Source organism: Cottoperca gobio, unplaced genomic scaffold (assembly GCF_900634415.1).
Source record: "Cottoperca gobio unplaced genomic scaffold, fCotGob3.1 fCotGob3_200arrow_ctg1, whole genome shotgun sequence".
Lineage (NCBI taxonomy): Eukaryota > Metazoa > Chordata > Actinopteri > Perciformes > Bovichtidae > Cottoperca > Cottoperca gobio.
The window spans coordinates 399,523-416,445 of NW_021166839.1; the positions used below are offsets into that span (position 1 = coordinate 399,523).

Consider the following 16,923-nt stretch of genomic DNA (forward strand, 5'->3'; position numbering starts at 1 on the left):
AGTCGTACATTCACATGAAAAAAACTTGAATATCCTTGGAGATTAAAGTGGGGAAATTACGAGATAAATTTGGGATATTTTCTGAGAATAGATCTGAACATTTGTATGAATTTCTGAGATTATACATTTGCAAGAAAAAGCTCAGAAATTCTCAAGTTCTATTCTCGTAAATTTTGTCTTTAACCTCGTAAATTCTCAAGTTTCTTTCTCAGAATATTACCACCTTCTCCGGACTTTGTAATTAAATTTTTTTTTTTACCTTCAATGGTACTAAAATAAAGGTAAAATGCTTGAGATTTATTGAAGGATTATAGTTTTAGTTTTTCTTCATAAAACTGAAGTATTAGCTTGTTTTATTTCAGAGCTGCGACATTAAAGCTGAAGGCAGGAAGCGCTTCCTGACGTTGAAACACGTGCAGCTGGATCAGGCGGGTGAAGTGTCGTATCAGGCGCTGAACGCTGTCACCAGTGCCATGCTCACCGTCAAAGGTATGTGCCTCACACAGATGAACCTAAACTCTGTGTTTCTGTTGCCTGCTGCTTTTGTGGGTCTCAGAAAACGTGGGAGTATCAGGAGCATGGTAAGAAAAGTGACGGCTATGTTTTTGTTTTGTGAATAATTGAATCATTCGCACCTCCCAGAGATCGAAATGGGCTTTGTTCAGCCGCTGAAGGACGTTTCTGTGCCTGAAAAGAAACAAGCTAAGTTTGAATGCACCGTCACCAAGGAGGTGTCAAAGGTCATGTGGTTCAGGGGGGTGGACATCGTCACCCCCAGCCCTAAATATGAAATATTGGATGATGGAAATAAACACATGCTGATCATAAACAGCTGTGAGTTTGACGATGAGGCTCAGTACACGGTGGAAGTGTTGGGCCAGAAGTCGTGCGCTCAGCTTGCGGTGGAAGGTAAGTGTTGGACAGAAACGCTTCCTGTTGTTTCCTCTTGGTTGTCTCTCCATGTTTGTGGCTTTAAAGTGTCCGATGGCACCGACAAACCCCCCTGTGTGTGTGCACCACCTCATGTATTGCAGGCATGAGGCTGAAATTTATGCAGCAGCTTCAGGACCAAACGGTGAAAGAAGGTAAAACGGTGCGATTTGAGCTTGAGCTGACGCACGACAACGTGCCCGTGGTTTGGTACCGAAACGAAGTGAAACTCCACGTGAGCCGCACGGTGCTCACACACGTGGAAGGAAAGAAACACTGTCTAGAAATGAGGACGTTGACTCTAGATGATACCTGCCAGATAAGGGCAGAGGCCAAAGGAAATTACTCCATGGCAAAGCTGACTGTCATAGGTAACAACACTCTCCTCTTGATTTACTGTGGCCGTCTCTACAACATGCTGTCTCTTGTCTGTTTGCGGTTTCCTGCATCTTTAACTCTTTCTTTCGACATTTCTTGGAGGACCTTGTCAGTGTTTGTGAGGTGAGCTGATACACGACTGACTCTGGTTCTGTTGCAGAGGGCGACGCCGTGTTCGTGGTGAAGCTGCAGGACTACACGGTCACGGAGAAAGACGAGGTGACTCTGGACTGTGAACTGAGCAAAGACGTCCCCGTCATGTGGTACCACAACGAGAAGGAGATCGTAGCCTCCAAGGTGGTGGTGATGAAGTCGGAGGGCATGCGTAGGTCTCTGGTCCTGAAGAAGGCAGAGCAGAGCAATAAAGGAAAATATGTATGTGACTGCGGGACGGACAAGACAATGGCCAACATCAACATCGAAGGTAAACGGAAGGAAGTCCTGATGTTCTTCTTCTTCTGTTTTAAACAAGTGAAACCTTGTACCTGAAATCTGAAAGCAGAATTTAACAAAATCTTGCTTCCTATTATGGTGATAATCTTTTACACATCACACACTGGAGAAATAAAGATAAAATCCCTCCTCACATTTAGTTACAGAAAGTTAAATGTTTGTGTTTTTTTCCATAAAACCAACAAAATTGTGAACATTTATAGTTCCGATCAGGACTGAAGTAAAAAAAATGCAATTCAGTGAAAGTGGGAAATATAATATTATTATTAATATTTTTATGACAGTTTTTTGGACACTTCTGTCCTGTAAGGATGTCAGAGAAGCTTTGTTAAAGTGAGACACTTTAACAGTCTTTGTGTTTTTTACCACCAGCTCGTGACATCAAGGTTGTTCGGCCCATTTATGGCGTGGAGCTGTTTGATGGAGAGACGGCTCGTTTCGAGGTGGAGATCTCTGAGGACGACCTGCACGGCCAGTGGAAACTTAACGGAGAAATCCTCAGTCCTTCCTCTGTGAGCGCAATTTGTTTTATTGTCATTACATTGATGTGACGCCACAGAAACAGAAATTAGGTCCTCTCAGTGATTAACATAATATTATGTGACAGGATGTGGACATCATCGAAGAGGGCGGCAAACACACGCTGATCCTATACAACTGTAAGGTCTCCATGACCGGCGAGGTGGGGTACGCCGCCGCCAATGCCAAGTGTGCTGCTAACCTGAAGGTCAAAGGTAAACCAACAGCAACCTGACTTCATCTTCTGCCTCCTTTTAAAAGACCTCAACCAGCCCGATAATGTTTCATCAATATATCAAAGATTAATATCTAAAAACACACTTTTATTATGAATCTAGAAGGGTACTAGAGAGCGTAGACCTGCACCCTGGCCCTTTCCATAAGTTAATGTGACTTGTTCACAGATTAAAACCAGCTAGCTCACAGTTAACGGATCAGCTCAAATGAAACCTCAGCGGCCATCTTTACAAACAAATACAGATTGGTCATTTTCCCAACTCAGAATATTTCCATCCAGCTCTGACCTGATACTTCCAACCACATATTTGATATTTTTGTAGAATACATTTGAATGTAAACAGTTTATATTATCACCATTTGTCACGAAGCAACAACAGAAATTACGTGTAGATTTTGTACAATCCAACTGACCATCCTGATTACAGACTCTCATTTTGTTTTAATGCTCTTTTTGAGTATTTCTTTACTTTATCTGTCGGCGTGACTTTCTCTGCTCTATGCGTGCTTCCCTTCAGAACTTCCTATGAACTTCCTCACGCCGATGAGTGACGTTCAGGTGTACGAGAAAGACGAGGCGAGGTTTGAGCTCGAACTGTCCAGAGCCCCCAAGAGTTTCCGCTGGCTGAAAGGTTCCCAGGAGCTGCAGAGCGACGAAAAGTATGAGATGATCCAGGAAGGAAACATGTATGTGCTGGTGATACGATCGGCCGCCTATGAGGACGAGGCAAAGTACATGTTTGAGGCCGAGGACAAGAGGACAACCGGCAAACTCGTCATACAAGGTAACTCTGGGTTTTATAAACGGCTCTTTTGGCTTAATACAAATAAAATACAATAGTTTTAGTTAAATATAGGATATGGATTATTATCGAGTATTTTCTCAGAGTGAGTTTTTAATTTGATAAATAATTTAGTTTCACATTTTTAAGTTTTTATTTAACCTTTGCAACGGTTAACCCAAATTTGGGAGCGTTAACACACATTTAAACTCCACATTTGCCACAAATTCCCATGTTGGGTCTTGACCCTGAATTACTTTTATTTCCCCAAATTATTTTAATGTTTTTACCCAAATTCATGGCTTTGTACTTGAATTTTTGTGTCAGGTTGTACCCACAATTTGGGGGTTTTAACCAATTTATTTAAGTTTGACCCAAATTCTCGTGTTTTGTCTTTTTCACCCAGATTTTGTTCTTAGCCTTTTAGCTGAAATTTGTTGGTTTTATATTTTTTATTTCAGATGTATGACTGTTGTTTTTTCTGTGGCAGGTATTCGCCTGGAGTTTGCTAAACCAATTAAGGATGTGACGGTGAAGGAGCGCGAAACGGCCGAGTTCAGTGTCGAACTCTCACACGACAAGATCACGGTGGTCTGGTACAAAAATGACGTCCGCCTGCATCCCAGCAAGGTGGTCCACATGTCGGATCTCGGAAAGATCCACACGCTGGCCTTCAAGGAGGTCACCATCGACGACACGTCTATGATCAAAGTGGAGGCCATGGACAAGACCGTGACCGCCATGCTCACCGTCATCGGTCAGTGTTCAGTAGCTTGTGTGTTTGGTTATCGTCCGTTTGTTTGGTGACATGGAAACATTCAAAGTTTCGGTCATTTTCTGAAATGGCTGGTAAATTTTGGCTGCTAAAAAAAGTTCAAGGTAATACAGACAAGAAAAGGTATCAAGAGTTTCGGAAATCCATAAACAGAAATCACCCTTTAGTGCAGAAGAGTCCCAGATGTATTTATTATATATATATATATTTAAAGATATTATTTCTCTGCAGAGGGTGACCAGTATTTCACCACCAAGCTGCAGAACTACACGGCCGTGGAAAAGGACGAAGTGAAGCTAGTATGTGAATTGAGCAAATCCATCACTGACGTCAAATGGTTCAAGGACGGGAAGGAGATCACTCCCTCCAAGAACATCGCCGTCAGCACCGACGGAAAGAAGCGCATCCTGACAGTCAGGAAGGCGGAGAAGGCGAATATCGGAGAGTACACCTGCGACTGTGGCTCAGATAAAACTTCAGCCAACCTGAACATTGAAGGTAAATCGTGACATTCACTTTTTTACGGCCAAATGTCTAAATATTAATGTGATCATCTTCCTTTATAAAGCAGAGTATCATCGGCCAGTGCCTTTAATTTGGCCAATAACTAAAATTGTACAGTAGCACTATGAACACGCTATTATTAGTATATTTCAATATTTTATTTTCAATATCTCACTCTTGTTTCTATCTAGAATAATACATTTATCAAGTATTAATGAAACAATCAAAAGTAACAGCAAGATTGTCTGAACTTAAAATTATCTCACAATTGCCAAGAGTTGATAAACTTGATGAATATGTCAAGCAAAGCAATGACCAGCATATTTTTTAAGATTAAGGATCATGAAGCTCTGTGAAAGCCAGTTTATCTGCCGTATCATCAGCGTATTGCTTTTTAGTGGTTTGTTTGAATTTTGAGACATTTTTTTGATGAAGCTTTTGCTTATATCAAATCTAAAAACTTGTTTTAAGTACATTTTGGACAAAAGCATCTGCCAAATGAGTATAATATAATGTAAACAGAGAAGAGCAGAGGACCAAGAACCAAGCCCTGAGGTACACCATATATTACAGCAGAAATAGTAGATGTGTCATGGAAGGAATCTCATTGTTATTTCAGATAAATAAAACTTTCAGTTCAATATCTTTGAACTCCACAACTGCTTACAGTTTCTGTAATAATTGTAAATCTTATTGATCTTTTCTCCTGGTCTTCCTCCCCTGCAGAGCGGGACATCAAGGTTATTCGTCCGTTGTACAGTGTTGAGGTTACAGAGACAGAAACAGCCAAGTTTGAGACGGAGATTTCAGAAGAGGACGTGCACGGAAACTGGAAACTGAAGGGAGAAGCTCTGCATCAAAGCGCTGTGAGTCTGCTTCATATACATACTACTACATATTTATATACATACTACTACATATTTATTTACATACTACTAAATAGATGTTTCTGACGATATATGTTGCAGACGCCTGCGAGGGAGTAAACACAAGTACATTTACTAAAGTAATGAACCTAAATACAATAAACAACACGTGCTTGTTCTTGAGTGTTTTATGCTACTTTATTATTCTAACTTGATACTTAAAGTCTTTTGCTGCTAATACTTATGTACTTTTTGTAACTTTATTTTGGAGGTTTTATGCCTTTATTTTGGTCCACGTAGCATTCATGGGCCACCAGGACCCCACACTTATGTACTGTAATTTAAATCTAACTCTTAAGGCAAGAGTATTTTAATAATGAAGTATTAACTCAAGTAAAATATCTCAGTACTTCTTCCAACACTGAATGTCGTTGTTTTCTTTCAGGATGTGGAGATTAAGGAGGAAGGAACCAAGCACATGCTGATCCTCTATAACGTCCGTATGGACATGGTTGGAGGCGTCGACTTCACCGCCGCCAATGCTAAATCCACAGCTCAGCTCCGAGTGAAAGGTAAGAGGACGTTTTTCATTTGATTTATTACTCCGATTTAAAGCTGTTTAGGCTTTCAGGGCTCGAATCCTGCAAAATACAGAAAATACTCAGTTTTAGGTTTTCACTTTACTAAGTTGTGAGGAATATGTTTTCACACTTTTTTTGTACGAAGTTTCAAGATAATTTTGATCTTTTACTCAAATTATAATTTATTTGGACAAAAATACAGTTTCAATAAAATGTACGTATACATTTAGTTTCTTCTCGAGTCAGTAAAGTTACTTATGTGTATAATATATAAAGTACGGTTGCTATCAGTAAATGTTTGAATAATTAAAGGTTTTTATTGAAGCGTTTTCAAACGTCTGAGTTCTGCAGTGGTGTATCTGCTGTGAGTTCTCAGCCAATCTGGCCGGAGGTTATTTTAGCCACTGCTTTATCTGAAGTGCTCTCTGCTGCTTCTCAAAGTGCGACAGATGCATGCTGGTCCTCTAACCGTGTCTTATTGTTGTCCAGCTCGGTCCATTGGGCTGCTGCGTCCTCTGAAGGACGTGACGGTGACGGCCGGAGAGACGGCCACCTTCGAGTGTGAGCTGTCGTACGAAGGCATCGAGGTGGAGTGGTTCCTAGGGGGTCAGAAGATGGAGGCCAGTGATCGGGTGAGTCCCACGTTTATAATGTTGGAATAAACTGAAACTCGTTCCTGCTGCTGGGAAAGTCTCACAGTTTTACACAAAGAAGAGATTTCAGGAGTGAATCAGACAGAATGAGGAGAAGATGCAGATCTTTGTAGAGTCTGCAACAAACCCATCAAAAAGATGATAATAAAAATAATAATAATTACAGTATAATACTTTAGCATAGAGGATGTTAGGTAATGTTAATTACTCTTTTTGTTTAATTTTAAACATTAGAAATTAAAAATAAAAATGGGCGGAGATCATTTTATTATTATTTTAAATCAACTTGAAACTATAACAAAAAAGATTACATTTCTGTTCTTAAAGTAAACAGAAGCAGTTTAAGAGACTGAATTACATGTTAACGTATCTTCTACAGTCTTCTGCTGCAGTTAAAAATAATCTGAGATGTCAGAAGAGCTGCTGTTATCTCACACACGCACACACACACACACACACACGCACACACACACACACACTCCGACTGTCACCACCTTATATGTAGAGAGCCACCGTTAGCATTAGCTAGTTAGCACTTGTCTGCACAAAATTATGGCATGAAACTCAGTTAACAATAAAATAATAAACAGAAACACAAAACCTTTTTCCTATCAAGGGCCATTTTATTTTCACAACATCCTTCGAGGGTCGTACTAATTATTGAACTCATAACTTCTGCACATTGTTTTAAGACGCAGCTCGTTCATTTCACTTTTCTTTTATGCTAAATGCAAAAAAGCAACTTTTGTATCCTGTATCTTCTGTTTTATCAGAAATCCTTTATTAGTCCCACAACGTGGACATTTATCTCGTCACAGCAGAAGAACATGAAGTAAAAAGGCAGTAAACAATAATTAAATAGAATAAAACATAATATAAGTACCAAGTGATATAAATAAAGTGATAACTGCACAGCAGTGGTGCAACAGTCTGTTCCGGTCTGCAGAGAGCTGCTTGTTGGGCCAAACTCCACCGAAGAGCGTTAACTTTATCCAAACGCACTTGTCCTTTCAGATCGTGCAGTTCGGCATTTTTCCTGCTGTATTGACGCTCGTGATTATATATCACCGCGAGCACGTCCACACAAACTAGACACACTGGCCTTCTACAAAGAAATAATCGTTCGTCCATTTCTCCTGGAAAGTGTGACATTCTGCATCCAGCTTGGCCAGAAAAAACAGTCAATCGCCCGTCTATTGCCGTCTGGATTTTTTTGTTTTTTTTGTAGTAGAATTACCTCGAGGGCCGGGTCAAATGGTCTCGCTGCCGTATACGGCCCGGAGGCCGGAGGTTCCCACCACTGCTTTAAATAAATAAAGTTTATATTTAAGTCTTTAAATAAATAAGAAGATAAAGTTTATATTGAGTGTTGCATATGAAGGTTAAAGTGCGCTGTGTTTGTGCAGGTGAAGACGCGCGTGGCGGGGAAAGTTCACGCTCTGACAGTCCGTGACGTGAAGCTGTCGGAGGCTGGAGACGTCAAACTGACCTCCAAAGACTTCCAGACTCAGGCTCAGCTCATCATCAGACGTGAGTCCCTCGAACGCAGCACAGACAGTGAACGCAACGCGTACAGTGATAATGCTAACGTGTGTGTGTGTGTGTGTGTGTGTGTGTGTGTGTGTGTGTGTGTGTGTGTGTGTGTGTGTGTGTGTGTGTGTGTGTGTGTGTGTGCAGAACCAGCGGTGGAGTTCTCCCAGCCGCTGGAGGACCAGACAGTCGAGGAGGAGGCGAACGCCACGCTGGAGTGTGAGGTGTCCAGAGAGAACGCAGAGGTGCACTGGTTCAGAGAGGGACAGGAAGTGAGGAAGACCAAGAAGTACGACATGATCGTAGACGGACGCAAGAGAGCGCTGGTCATCCTCGACTGCTCTCCGGACGACGCCAAGATGTACACGTGTGACGCCAAAGACTTCAAGACGTCCTGCTTCCTGGAGGTCACACGTAAGGATAGAACTTCCTTTATTTACACTTTTTATTCATTAATATATTTGTATTATTATACATTATTATATTATAAATAAATGTTTTTAATAAATATATTTAATAAATGTGTTTAATGTGCTCAGCTCCTCATGTGGAGTTCATGAAGCCTCTGCAGGACGTGGAGGTGAAAGAGAAAGAATCTGCTAAGTTTGAATGTGAAGTGTCCAGAGAGTCGGCCAAGGTGAGACCTGCAGCCTGATAAACACTCAGAATATGAATATATATGAATGAATATTGAATATATGAATATTTATACGTATAAACATATCAACGTATAAACGTAGACCTGTGATGATGACTGATGGTAAATGTCGCTGCAGGTTCGCTGGTTTAAGGACGGTAGTGAGATCAGGAAGGGGAAGAAGTACGAGATCGTCTCTAAAGGCGTGCAGCGCGTCCTCATCGTGCACAAGTCGGTGTTCGACGACGAGGCCGAGTACGAGTGCGACGCCAGAACCTCCAAAACCTGCGGCATGCTCACCGTCATCGGTGGGGACTCTTCTCTCACTGCTCATATTAATATTATCACAGACACTAACATGTTCTGCAAACACACCATATCATTCAAACTGGACCTTTTGTTCATACATCGTGTTTGGTTGTTGTTGTTTACGTTGTGTTTACACTTGTGTTGCTGCTGTGTGTCTTAGAGGAGGCCGCCAGCTTCACCAAGAACCTGTCCAACGTGGAGGGCACGGAGACCGACAGCGTGAAGATGATCTGCGAGGTGTCCAAGGCCGGCGCCGAGGTCACGTGGTACCGGGGAGACGAGGAGCTGCCAGAGGGCGGCCGCTACGAGCATGTCACCGACGGACGCAAGAGGATCCTGATCATCCAGGACCTGAGGATGGAGGACGCCGGAGAGTTCAACTGCAGGCTGAGCACGAGCGTCAGAACGTCTGCCACGCTCACGCTCAACGGTACGAGATTAATTATTACTTAATTAATATAAAGAGAAGACATTTAATATTAATATTAACTTGGTGACAGTTGCTCAAAGTTTCTCTTCTTCTTCTTCTTCTCGTCTCCAGAACTGGCGGCCGAGTTCATCGCCCGCCCTCAGAACCAGGAGGTGGTGGAGGGCGAGAAGGCCGAGTTCGCCTGCTCCGTCTCCAAAGACACGTACGAGGTGAAGTGGTTCAGAGGCGACAAGCAGGTGGAAGCCGGGGAGAAGTACGCCATCGTCAGCGAAGGGAAGAGAAGAGCTCTTATTGTGAAAAGCTGCGAAATGAAGGACGAGGGAGGCTACGTCGCTCACATCGGCGGCGTGAAGGCCTCCGCAGATCTGTTTGTGATAGGTAACTCTTCTTTCCTCTTCCCCCACAATCTTTGAAGTTTTCTCCCAGCACGGCTCTAACGAGGTTTGTCTTTCAGAGAAACTGAGGATCGTCACACCGATTAAAGACACGGAAGTGAAGGAAGGAAGTGAGGTCGTCTTCAACTGCGAGACAAACACGGAGGGAGCGAAGGCCAAGTGGCTGAAGAACGAGGAGACGATATTCGAGAGCAGCAAGTACATGATGGCTCAGAGGGACAACGTGTTCTCGCTGAGGATCAGAGATGCCATGAAGAACGACGAGGCCGCCTACACCATCACGCTGACCAATCAGAGAGCAGAGCAGGCCAAGTGTAGCGCCAGCGCCAGAGTGGCAGGTAGATATATACATATATATACAGTGTGTGTCCAACACACACACCATGTAAACTAACATTTAAATCAACATTCATATTTATTAATAGTTATGATCAGGAGTAAATATTATTAATATATTAATTTGATGGCAGGATGAGAGCAGAGGAAGAGTTAAAGGGTCAGACAGATTTAAATCAGTATTAATACATTTAACAATATTTACGTGCTGCTTTCCTTCTACAGAAACAGATTTGAATCTCAAAGTTTTTGCATATTTCCCTTTAAAATGTGGATATTTATATAAATGTGTTGTGTCTCCACAGAGGAGAAGCTGAAGTTCCTGGATCCCATCGAGGACGTGGAGACTCAGGAGAAGAAGACCATCAGCTTTGTGTGTAAGGTGAACCGGCCCGAGGTGACGGTGCGCTGGATGAAGGCGGGACAGGAAGTGACGCTCAGCAAACGCATCGTCTACAGAGCTGACGGCCTCAAACACACGCTGACCGTCAAGGACTGCGTGATGGACGACGAGGGCGAGTATACCGCCGTGGTCGGAGACGACAAGTGCGTGGCCGAGCTGATCATCAGTGAGGCGCCCACAGACTTCACGGCGCAGCTCAAGGACCAGACCATCACAGAGTTTGAGGACGCCGAGTTCACCTGCAAGCTGAGCAAAGAGAGGGCGACGGTGAAGTGGTACAGGAACGGACGGGAGATCAGAGAAGGACCGAGGTTTATACTTATTATATTTATTGTATTTACTGTATTTACTGTCTTTACTGTCTTTACTGTATTCACTATATTACTATATTTATTACATTTGTTATATTTATTATATAAAAAGCACTTTATTCTACATTATAAAATGAAAAAGAAATGCTCCCTCGAACAAAGCTCATGAATTGTAAAAAGAAAATACATTAAATATTGGGCTACAGTATAAAGTTATCTAAATGTATGGTGACAGAAATTGAAATGGATAAACTGAACACAAGATTATGAGAAGTAATACCTAAAGTTGTGTTGTCAGATATCACATGGAGAAAGAAGGAAAGACATGTAGACTGATCGTCAAAGTGTGCAGACTGGACGATGAATGTGAATACGCCTGCGGTGTGGACGAGAGGAGGACCAGAGCCCGGCTCTTTGTGGAAGGTAAGTGCGTCAATATGTCGCTCTTTATGTTTGTCGGAGCTCAGCGTTCCTCCGCTGACACTCTCGCTGCTCCTCAATGCTGCAGAGACGCCTGTGGAGATCGTCAGACCTCCTCAGGACGCCTTCGAGCCGCCGGGCTCCGACATCGTGTTCGAGGTGGAGCTCAACAAGGACCGCGTGGAGGTGAAGTGGATGAGGAACAACATGATTATCGTTCAGGGAGACAAATACCAGATGATCAGCGAGGGCAAAATCCACAGACTGCAGGTCTGTGAGATTCGACCCAGAGACCAGGGAGAGTACAGGATGGTGGCCAAAGACAAGGACGCCCGCGCCAAGCTGGAGCTGGCAGGTGAGCGTCACAGAGAGCAGAGGTTCTCACAGTTCATCACCTGTGTCTGTGTGTGTGTGTATATGTATATATATATATATATATATATATTATTACTAATAAATGTGTAAAAGAAACATATATATCAAACAAATGAATAGAAATATGACAAATTACTGTGAAAAGTTAAAAGTGTGTTCACTCTTCTCACACCAATAATAAGGAATGGTAGAAGGGTAATGTAATGTAATAGAAAGGTAATCAGCAGTAACTTATGCTTCCTGTGTACAGACAAAAACGTTATATTCTGTGGAAATTTAGTCCACCTCCCCAATAATCGTTTCAGTCCTGAATTTAATTTCACCTCGACAACTTTCTTTGTTTTCTGAGGAAAACTTGAAAAGATTATTATTCTAAGTAATAAAGTAGTTCTGAAGCTCATCAGGTCAGAAAGCTGAAGGTAGGAATAAAAAATAACTGCTTTTAAATAATGTTTTTTTTTAATGATGCAGATACAAGAAGCACAAATTACAATGAAGCATTTTTCTTTCTTAAATCCATAAAGAGGAAAGTTTAGCGAAAGTTTAGTGACATTAATCTCATAGAAACAATGTACAGAGCTCCTTAGAGTAAATTATTATTATTATTGTTATTCTTTAATATTTTTTTATATTCTTTAATTATTATTATTATTCTAATATTTATAACAATATTTATAATTATGAATATTCTTTAATATGAGTTATTTATTGTTCTTCATATTATTATTGTTCTTATTATTTATTTCTTATTATTTATTTCTTACTATTAATTACTATTATTATTTATTTATTATTGTTTTTATCATTATTATTATTCATTATTATTCTTTGTTTATTATTGTTATTATTTGTTTATGATTTATTGTTATTATTTATTTATAATTTATTTATCAATGTTTCATTATTATCAATTTGTTATTATAACTTGTCAGAATCGGAAATCCTTTATTAGTCCCACAACAGGGAAATGTACCTTGTTACAGCAAAAGAACATATGAAGTAAAGTGGCGAGTACACAATAATTAAATAGAATAAAATAGAATAAAAGTAATATAAGTAAGTACAAAGTCGTTGATAAAAAATTGTAAAAGTGAATATTGCACATGCTACAATATCTGTCAGTAGAAACAATATTTTGTCTCCTCTGCAGCCGTCCCAAAGATCAAAACTACAGACCAGAATCTGGTGACGGATGCCGGTAAATCCTTCGTGATGAGCGTGCCGTACGACGCATACCCTCGCGCCGACGCCGAATGGTTCTATGAGGGCACCAGCTTGCCCGTCCAGAACATTGACACCTCCGCGGACAAGACGGAGTACCGCCTGAAAAGCCCGAGCAAAGCGGACCGTGGCCGTTACAAGGTGGTGGTTAGGAACAAGCACGGCGAGGGCGAGGCGTGCATCAACCTGGACGTAATCGGTGAGTTGCACTTCCTGTACCCTACCCGCCTCAGGAGGGCAGAACAGTTTCTAAGTGCCCTGTTTTTTTCCAGACGTCCCCGGACCCGTGAAGAACCTGCGCGTGGTCGACACCACCGACGGCGAGGTGAGCCTGGCCTGGGAGGAGCCTGAGAGCGACGGCGGCAGCAAGATTGTGGCATATGTAGTAGAGAGACGCGACATAAAGCGTAAGACGTGGACGCTGGCGACGGGCCGCGCTGACACCCCAGAGTACTGTGTCAGCGGCCTGCAGAAGGAGTCCAAGTACCTGTTCAGGGTCTGTGCCCGCAACCGAGTCGGCAGCGGCCCTATCGTTGCTACCGAGGACGCTGTGCAGGCCAAGAACAAGTTTGGTAAGAAACATGTTCTGCCAACCCTCACCCCCACACACACCCACACACACACACTTTGATCCGACCCTTCACGTGTTTGTCTTCCTCCGCCAGACGTTCCTGACGCTCCAGAGAACGTGGCGGTTGGCGTGGTCAACCGCTTCGGTGCCACCGTCTCCTGGGAGCCTCCCAAGAAAGACGGGGGCTCCGAGATCTGTGCCTACGTGATCGAGCTGCGCGACCGGACCTCCGTGAAGTGGGAGGCGAACATGGTGTGTGCCGCCGCCGACCGCTCGGCCATGCTGAACGACGTGGTGGAGAACAAGGAGTACATCTTCAGAGTGCGCGCCGAGAACAAGGCCGGCATCGGCAAGCCCAGTGCCGCCACCAAACCCGTGAAGATCATGGACCCCATCGGTTAGTGGATCCTGCGATGTTTGTTGTGAGTGAACTGCAGACGTCTGACTCGTGTCCTCTTGTGTTGCAGAGCGCCCCAGCCCGCCTCTCAACCTCAACTACAGTGACCAGATCAAGACGGCGGTCACGCTGACCTGGGAGACACCCAGCAGCAACGGCGGCAGTATGATCACCGGGTACATCATCCAGAAGTGTGACGACGGTGCTGACAAGTGGATGCGCTGCAACGCCAGACTGTGCCCCGACCTCTCCTACCGCGTACGCAGCTCTACCTGCACTTTAATCTACTTTTACTTCATGGGGCAGAAACTTTAAAAGAAAAATACTTTTCCTGCTGTGAGGATTCTCTGCTTCTTGTTTCTCCTCAGGTGTCGGGTCTGAAACCCGGTCAAAGGTTCCTCTACAGAGTTTCTGCTGAGAACGCCGCCGGCGTCTCCGATCCAACTGATCAGCTCGGACCGCTGCTCGCCGACGACCCACACGGTACGAGACGCAGCATCAACAGACAAGAGGCTGAAAAACAACTCGAGATACAAATTATTTAAAACATATATATTTATTGATTTTATACATTTAACAAATATCCATCCATCCATCATCTACCGCTTATCCGGGTTGGGTCGCGGGGGCACCAGCTCCAGTAGGGAATCTTATTATAATAATAAAAATGAAATAAAATGATTGTTTTTACTATTTTATACATGAATTAATAATTAATCTCGTAGAATATTTATTTTAAATAAAGATAACATAATATTTTCTTCGTCCAACAATAAAAAAAAATTCAGAAAAGTGCAACAAGAGAAAATATTAAAATATAATGAAAAATAAACAGCTGTAAACTTATATTTACAAAATTATATAAGTTGTAATATGTCTGTAATGTGAATGTGTTTCTGTGGCAGTGGCTCCGACCTTTGACCTCAGTGGCTTCAGGAATGGGCTGGAGGTCATTGCCCCGCAGCCGCTCACAATCAGGGTGCCCATCACCGGATACCCAACGCCCGTCGCCAAATGGACCTTCGGAGACAAGCAGCTGACCACCGCCGACGAGCGCGTCTCCATGGTGACCAAGCCCACGTACACGGAGCTGACTGTGGCGCCCAGCGTGCGCCCGGACAAAGGCACTTACGGCCTGCAGCTGGAGAACGACGTGTCCTCCATATGCGGGGAGGTCGAGGTCAACGTCATCGGTAAGTCCATTCCTGATGCATACTGGGTAGAGCCCCTGAAGTTTTTGCTTTACTTTGTGAAGCATGGAATAATGTTTTTTTAAGATAATTTTTGGGGCTTTTTTATGCCTTTAATGATAGTACAGTTTAAGATTGGAAAGGGGGGGAAAAGGGGGATAACGTGCAGCAAATGGCCACGGATCGGATTCGAACCTCGGGCCGCTGCGGCAAGGACTCAGCCTTTGTATGTGGGTCGCCAGGTGAGCTACTGGGGCCCCCAGCACGGAATAATGTATTATTATTGTTAATTCTCCCAGCATGCCCTAGTGCTCCTAAGGACTTCAAGGTGGCGGAGGTGACCCGGCACCACGTGCACCTGATGTGGGAGGCCCCGGAGCATGACGGAGGAAGTCCAGTCACTCACTTCCAGATCGAGAAGAGGGAAGTGTCCCGTAAGACCTGGGCCAAGGTACGCTGAGAGAAGTGCATTAAATCCAGAAAATAATACACAATAATGTGTTTCAGTGCACTGCAGTTTATTGTTATGTTTCTCCAGGTGGCTACTGGCATCCTGGACCTGGAGCACACAATAACAGACGTGATCGAGGGGAAGGAGTACCTATTCAGTGTCACCGCCTGCAACAAGTGTGGAGCCGGGGAGCCGGCGTACATCGATGAACCCGTCAGCGTGTCGTCTCCTGCCAGTGAGTGTTGAACTGACACTGAACAACATAACTCAACTTCATATTTCTTGGGAAACATTTTGGGAACATGTTTCAAAGGCTTACTTAAAAATATCCTCCAAGTTTTGGTGATTTTTGAGCAAGCTGTCATTGGTTTATAGAAATGGGCGGCTGGCCAATGCACAAGTTTGGATCTGGTGGCGCCCCCTATTGAGAGATTTCATAATAATTTGACACAAGTGGTTCAACACTATTAAACTTATCCTGCAAATTTTGTAATGGTTGGACCAACAATTTCTGATTTATTGTCCAATGTGTGTTATGCCACGGCCAGTTTTTGTGTAAAGTGCGGAAAATGTTGGAAAATCCAGTCCAAACTTTAGTGGTCCGGCGTGGCCTTACCAAAATTGCATTTTTGGGCAATAATTACAGCTGGCTCATTCCAGCAAAAAGGAATTTGACGGGGTTTTAACCCTAATCCACAGAATCTGATCTGCGTTACGTCTGCGTTTTTTCCCCAGCTGTACCCAATCCCCCTGAGAACCTGAAGTGGCGCGATAAGAGCGGCAAGACCATCTTCCTGTCCTGGGAGCCTTCGAAGTACGATGGCGGTGCCCCAATCAAAGGCTACGTGGTCGACAAGTGTCAGCGTGGGTCAGACAAGTGGGAGCCCTGCGGGGACCCGGTCCCTGAACTAAAGTGAGACTTCACAGTGTGTCCTCATAGTACTGTTCTTATGTTCTGGGTCGGCCCTGTTTAACTCATGTCTGCTGCTCACAGGATGCAGGTGACCGGCCTGATCGAGGGGCAGTGGTACGCCTACAGGATCCGAGCCTTCAACAAGCTGGGAGCCAGCCGGCCGTGCAGAGCCACCGATGAGATCCAGGCTGTGGACGCCAGAGGTAGGCCGGCGAGGGCTTAGTCTGAGAGGAGCAGGAATAATATTACAAACCAACAAAGCCTGCATCATGTTTAAACTCCAACAGGTTACTGTTAATGAAGCATGTGACGGGAAATAAATAAACAACCCTTTTTGGGTTCAAGCTTTAGACTCA

At 43.5% G+C, this 16,923-nt stretch overlaps 1 protein-coding gene across 19 annotated transcripts in view; it reads left to right on the forward strand.

Annotated features, from left to right (window-relative positions):
* Window positions 1-16,923, forward strand: part of ttn.1 (titin, tandem duplicate 1) — a 221,661-nt gene that overhangs the window by 86,568 nt on the left and 118,170 nt on the right. For 18 of the 19 annotated variants that reach the window (XM_029426576.1, XM_029426565.1, XM_029426566.1 and 15 more), the window contains 32 exons: window positions 363-489; window positions 643-909; window positions 1,035-1,301; window positions 1,469-1,732; window positions 2,134-2,273; window positions 2,369-2,495; window positions 3,036-3,302; window positions 3,790-4,056; window positions 4,306-4,572; window positions 5,305-5,444; window positions 5,890-6,016; window positions 6,515-6,657; window positions 8,085-8,208; window positions 8,356-8,622; window positions 8,748-8,845; window positions 8,985-9,153; window positions 9,315-9,584; window positions 9,696-9,962; window positions 10,039-10,317; window positions 10,621-11,029; window positions 11,328-11,452; window positions 11,538-11,804; window positions 12,975-13,244; window positions 13,318-13,617; window positions 13,711-14,013; window positions 14,084-14,271; window positions 14,382-14,496; window positions 14,919-15,206; window positions 15,503-15,654; window positions 15,742-15,889; window positions 16,390-16,567; window positions 16,649-16,770. In XM_029426576.1, coding sequence (XP_029282436.1) covers window positions 363-489; window positions 643-909; window positions 1,035-1,301; window positions 1,469-1,732; window positions 2,134-2,273; window positions 2,369-2,495; window positions 3,036-3,302; window positions 3,790-4,056; window positions 4,306-4,572; window positions 5,305-5,444; window positions 5,890-6,016; window positions 6,515-6,657; window positions 8,085-8,208; window positions 8,356-8,622; window positions 8,748-8,845; window positions 8,985-9,153; window positions 9,315-9,584; window positions 9,696-9,962; window positions 10,039-10,317; window positions 10,621-11,029; window positions 11,328-11,452; window positions 11,538-11,804; window positions 12,975-13,244; window positions 13,318-13,617; window positions 13,711-14,013; window positions 14,084-14,271; window positions 14,382-14,496; window positions 14,919-15,206; window positions 15,503-15,654; window positions 15,742-15,889; window positions 16,390-16,567; window positions 16,649-16,770 — 6,742 coding nt within the window. The remainder of the gene's footprint in view (window positions 1-362; window positions 490-642; window positions 910-1,034; window positions 1,302-1,468; window positions 1,733-2,133; window positions 2,274-2,368; window positions 2,496-3,035; window positions 3,303-3,789; window positions 4,057-4,305; window positions 4,573-5,304; window positions 5,445-5,889; window positions 6,017-6,514; window positions 6,658-8,084; window positions 8,209-8,355; window positions 8,623-8,747; window positions 8,846-8,984; window positions 9,154-9,314; window positions 9,585-9,695; window positions 9,963-10,038; window positions 10,318-10,620; window positions 11,030-11,327; window positions 11,453-11,537; window positions 11,805-12,974; window positions 13,245-13,317; window positions 13,618-13,710; window positions 14,014-14,083; window positions 14,272-14,381; window positions 14,497-14,918; window positions 15,207-15,502; window positions 15,655-15,741; window positions 15,890-16,389; window positions 16,568-16,648; window positions 16,771-16,923) is intronic. The other variant, XM_029426579.1, reaches the window with a different exon arrangement.